Below are 5,682 nucleotides of genomic sequence, written 5' to 3' on the forward strand. Positions count from 1 at the left end.
GCTGCAGGGAGGGAAGGAGGAAGGAATTAAAAAATAACACTACATTTGCACAGTGTATTACTGTTTACAAGGCACTGGCACAAACATTTCAATCATGTAGTATCTCTATGAGACATTGAAATAGATGATAATGTACTTATTTCACAAACAAAATATTTGGGATTCACAGAGATTATCCTACTCAACTGAGCACAGCATTAGTAATTGTCAGAGTTGGAACTCAAGCACTTATTTTCTGGCTCCTTTCATGAAATCAGTTGCCTAAATAAAAACATAAGAAGTTTACACAGATATTTTGGCATATAGTGGATAAACATTGTCAGAGTGGAGTAGGGGAATGATGTAAGACGGTTGCATTTCTGAAGATCGATTTGACTAAAGGAGATAATGGAGCAAGCGGAAATTGAAAGGAGAACAACTATGAAATCTTTGCAGTAATTCATGCAAAAAGAAATAACCCAATGTCATTTCAGTTATGAATTGGATAGAAACAAAGACAATGTACCCTTTCTACATCATCATAGATGTAAAAAATACATCTATGGAATTTAATAAGAAATACTTTAAATTATGCTATTTAAAACATAACTGACTAGAGTAATGGGCACTAATAATCAAAAAGGCAATTTGGGGATGACAATGATAGTGGTGTCTTGGATGCAGCTTAGTTACATTGAATCTGTTTGGTCCTGTTAAAGCTTCCTTTTAAGATTTATTAAATGGGAGTGGGTCGTGGTGGCACATACCTTTAAGTGACTTTGAAGCCAGCCTGTTCTACATAGTGAGTTCCTGGCCAGGACTAACCAGTGGTACACAGTGAGACCCTGTCTCAAACAAACAAAAAATGAAACCAGAACAGCATAATTTGGAAGCTTAATTTTGCATCATTACTAAGGCAATGTTTTCTTCATACTCTATCCAGTGCTTTTCGAAACTACAGAGTTTTGTTTTGTTTCCTTTTGTTTTGTTTCATCTGTGTTTTTATTTTTATTCCCTTTTCTCAATGGTATAAAAATGAACTATCCTTGGTATTGCATGAGCACAGCAACTTTTGATTCTGGTTATTTTAAGTGGACGTCCCCACTTTGTACAGTTTCTTTACACACATGTCTTTATTCGTGCTTCACAGTGACTTGAGAGGAACTCTGCAGATTTCTGGAGCTTTCTCTGTATGCAGCTCTGTCTTGTCACTAATATGCTATGAAGATTTCTAGCTTTATTCTGATTCTGCCTTCATTTCTCCAGATTCCCAAATTTGCCTACTCAGCTTAGGACGACCACGGACTTGTGTCTTGTCTCTTCCTTTCTATCAATGTCCTACAACATTTTTGCATGCAGTAAGTTGGCAGTTTGGGCAATTGTAGGGTTCATTTTATTTGTTTCCCCCTCTTGTGCATTATGTGGTACTATCTGATACCTAAAATCTTCAAAGTGTTGTTTCACATGTCCTGTCTAATTTCATGCATTCCAGATAGGAGCATAAATCTAGTTCCTGTTATTCCATCTTGGTCAGAAGCATATTCCCACTGTGGACCCTGATAAAGTTAGTAATTACAGAAAATAGAGCTTGGAATATAACTCAGTGGTAGAGTACTTCATTAGCATGTGCAAAGCCCCGAGTTCCACCCCTCGTACTGCCCCAAAAAAGTATAGAAAATAGTATGGGGTTGCATGTTCTACTAACTAGTTGGTGAAATAATCCAGGAAAACAATTCTTAATGACAAATAGTTGACTCTAATCAAAATGTTACCGAGTAATACATTTGATGTTAATGCCTTTAAATAAAGGTCAAATAATATGGACCCTTATAACTTTAATATTTAAATTAAGATGTAGAATTTATATTTTGTCATATCTTATTGTTTTAGACACCTCGTGCTTATTATTGTGAAATGAAGTGCTTTTTCACATTTGTAATATCTCAAGAAAGAAGTATCTTCCTGTGAATTTATGTAAATGATGATGTGGAAATCAATGTGCTTTATTTTACTATAATATATTTTAATGAGCTATGTATTTATATTTCTAGGGTTTTTTGGGGGGGGTTGGTGGTGGTGGTGGGGTTTTTTTGGTCTTTTTGAAACAGGGTTTCCCTGTAGCCCCAGCTGTCCTGGAACTCACTATGTAGACCAGGCTGGCCTTAAACTCACAGAGATCTGCCTGCCTCTGCCTCCCAAATGCTAGGTCTACAGGTATGTGCCACCATACCCAACTATACTTGGAGTTCTTAACTAGCATTTCAATAGGATAAGTAATCTATTGTATATGATGCCAAGACAATATATAACTTTCCTCATAAATTTATAATTGATAAGTGATGAAAGAATGTCTAAGTTCTATAAGTAGTACAAATCTTTGTTTAATCATAAACTGTATTGACTCACAAAGTAAAATAAAGTTTATGTTTTTTTCAGGTTTTTCTATAAATTACTGTTGACTTTTGAGACTTGCTATTGACAGCCCCATTCTAAGGGCAAGGCAATGAAGTTAAATTAAATGTTCACGCTCAAGCAAAGAGGCAGAAAAGAGAGGGTGAATTCCTTTTCCTCCACCTTCCTTCTGTATGGGTCCTCAGTGGACTGGAGGTGTCCATCTAACCTGGGGGACAGTCTACTCTAATCAACACTTTTCCAAATGTTAGCCTTATCTGGAAATGCATCTCAAAATAACATTTAATCAGATATCTGAGTATTCTCTGATTATATCAATTAGAGACAAAACATTTACTGTCATTAGGACCTTTAAAATCAAGCAATATTTTTAAACAACTGATAAATAACACATTTAAAATTCACATACTAGTATTAAATTTGATTTAGCCATGGTCTTGAGTGTATTCTTTGAAGAATTGAAGTTATACTATGAATAATTCCTGGCAAAATGATCATCCACATTTGTAATATAGATACTATTGCATAATGTTGTATTTGTGATAACTATAATCACCTGCATTCTTTTGTGTTTCTATCAATGTAACATAGAAGAACTTTTGTAAACCATCAGTTTGTTGGCAACCATCCTAATTACACCCTTGCTTCCTCTCTTGTCCATGTCCTGTGCTCCTGTTTCCTTCTGCTTGTAGCTGTACGCCATTCCCTGGTTTCTCACTATGTTTACTCGTAAGTATGATTTTTCCTTGTAGTAGTAGCAAAAGTGTAGCCTCATTCCTCAGAATTTTAAATTTACAGTAATATTAAGTAAATTTAATATGCATCTTTATGAAATTCTATCATGATATATAGAAAATAATCTCAAGTTTTCTGGCCTTAAGTTTTAAACAGAATATAGCAAAGGATTAAAATCTATGTTACAGGGCTGAAGAGATGACTCAGCAGTAAAGAGCACTGCTGCTCTTGCAGAGGACCCAGGTTTGGTTCCCAGCACTCATGGTGACTAAGAACCATCTAGAACTCCAATTCCAGGGGATCTGATGCCCTCTTTTGGCCTCTGCATGCATTGTATGACACAGGTGCACTTAAGTCCATGCAGGCAAAACATTCATGTACATAAAGTAAAAATAAATAAAAATTTTTATAATTTTACATGTCACATAGAGCTTTGCTCCCTTATAAGAAGAGAACTTAACATCAACTGTAGAGTTTACATGAGGTGGGTTTTTCATTTGTTTTTGAGACAGGATCTCCCTGTAGCCCCTGTAGCTGGCCTGGAACTCACTATGTAGGCCAGGCTGGACTTGGTCTCACAGAAATCTGCCTGCCTCTGCATCTTGAGTGCTGGAATTAAAGGCCTATGCCACTACACGCAGCTACATAAGGTTTTTGAGGACAATTTTTGCAACTAAATTGACTTGCTTTCTAGATTAACTATTCTCTAATAATTCATGGTTTTATTTCCTAAGCTAGGAATCTTCTAGAAATTAATCATATTACATGCATGTAGTGCTTTAATTAGTTGCAATATTGATATAGTAGAAGTGAACATCCATACTTAAATGCAGTATACATAAGTGGAATGACATTTTAGATAGCCTGCATGCATTGGCCTAGAAAAAGATTCATAGTACTATTAACTGAGAAACACAATTATAATTTTTAATACAATTTTTGATAGGAATTTAATAAAGCAGTTTTTTATAATGCGTAATAGAAATGTTACCTTATTGTCCAAATTCTAAAGTTCAACTACATAAATAAATTTGTGTACTCTCACTGAAAAATCCTGAGACATACTTGAATAGGAAAAATATATTAAGATTGTTAATGGAAGTCAAAAAATGTAATATTTTTAAAGAATCTAATAGCAGTTTTTAAAAGGCCTTAGGAAGCTGTATGTTTCTGAAGTCAGGTGCTGGAGTGATGGCTCAGTAGTTAAGAGTGTTCTTTGTTCTTGTAGAGAACTGGAGTAGGGTTCCCAGTAACCACATCAGGCAGCTCACAACTGTCAGTCACTTCAGTTCAGGGAGACCCAGCACTGTCCATGAACACTCACACACATATGCATACATACAGAGAGATGCTCATACACATGAATAAAAATAGACTTAAAATCTCTCTTTAAAATTTACAGAGTCAAACATTTTATCAAAACCATTTGCTAATATTGGCTTTTAAATATGGTTTTGACCATAAAGTCATATATCTAGTAATACAACTGTTATTAGTATTTTAATTTTTGTTTCTTTGGACTTTTAAGTAATTAGAAAAAAAATCTTTCTACAGATGTGTTTCCACTGCACAAAATTTTCCACCTCTGGGATACGTTACTACTTGGAAACTCCTCTTTCCCGTTCTGTATTGGAGTGGCCATTCTCCAGCAGCTGCGAGACCGGCTTTTGGCCAATGGCTTCAATGAATGCATTCTTCTCTTCTCTGATTTACCAGGTACAGGTCTAATAAATGGAAACTCTAAATTCAACTTGGACTATAAAATAATGAGGTATTCTCATCCAGCGAAGAAATAATCTTCACCTTATATTTCTTCTGCTTGGACCCACTGTCAGTGTCTATATCCTCTCCTTTTCTTTCCAGCTCAAAAATGCAGAAGCAGAGCTGGGTCATTCTAACCTACTGTGGATTATTTTCACCCCATAATGCCAAAAAAAGGGTAACCAGTGTTGGGGGTTGGGGACTAACATATTTACCCTATTTTGCTTAGGACAGAGCCATTTTTCTTCAGCTGATAGAGAGTAAACCAAGGCCACTTGGGAAGGTGTTTGAGAATGTGTTTATGTAACGATGTTAATTCACATGGAACTTTGCTCCCTCCTAGCCACAGCTGCTTGGTAACAACTTGACAGTTTAAGAAAAAGGAAATACTGTGCTTTTAGTAAGATAAACTTTATGGAAAGTCTTTGTCATATAATACAAGAGAGTGATTAAGCTCTGTGAGGTATTCATAGGTGAGGAGTTTAAAAACCTCTGACCTGAGTGCTTAGATGCAAAAATATGGAAGACAACCATAGTCTTGATTCTTGATGTTAAAAAGGTAAAATATAGGTAGTTAATGAATATGTAATGTTCTTACAATAAGGGAAAAAGCTACATTTGTGAAGAAACTAAATGTTTTTAAGATCCAAAACGTTACCTTTTCACATATTTTCAGGCAAACATGAGTGTGCAGTAGTAAAACTCACTTAAAATTATCTGAGAGATAAATTTGCTTGAACATCAAACCAAAAAAAAAGCAAAGATCATACATACTTTAAGACATATATAAGATTT

At 35.2% G+C, this 5,682-nt stretch overlaps 1 protein-coding gene across 2 annotated transcripts in view; it reads left to right on the forward strand.

Moving 5' to 3' along the window:
- Nucleotides 1–5,682, forward strand: part of Tbck (TBC1 domain containing kinase) — a 245,798-nt gene that overhangs the window by 126,871 nt on the left and 113,245 nt on the right. For both annotated transcript variants that reach the window (XM_008841262.3, XM_008841261.3), the window contains exons 21-22: nt 3,084–3,120; nt 4,681–4,842. In XM_008841262.3, coding sequence (XP_008839484.1) covers nt 3,084–3,120; nt 4,681–4,842 — 199 coding nt within the window. The remainder of the gene's footprint in view (nt 1–3,083; nt 3,121–4,680; nt 4,843–5,682) is intronic.

The sequence above is a fragment of the Nannospalax galili genome, unplaced genomic scaffold, assembly GCF_000622305.1.
Source record: "Nannospalax galili isolate Female #2095 unplaced genomic scaffold, S.galili_v1.0 scaffold41, whole genome shotgun sequence".
In the NCBI taxonomy this organism is placed as follows: domain Eukaryota; kingdom Metazoa; phylum Chordata; class Mammalia; order Rodentia; family Spalacidae; genus Nannospalax; species Nannospalax galili.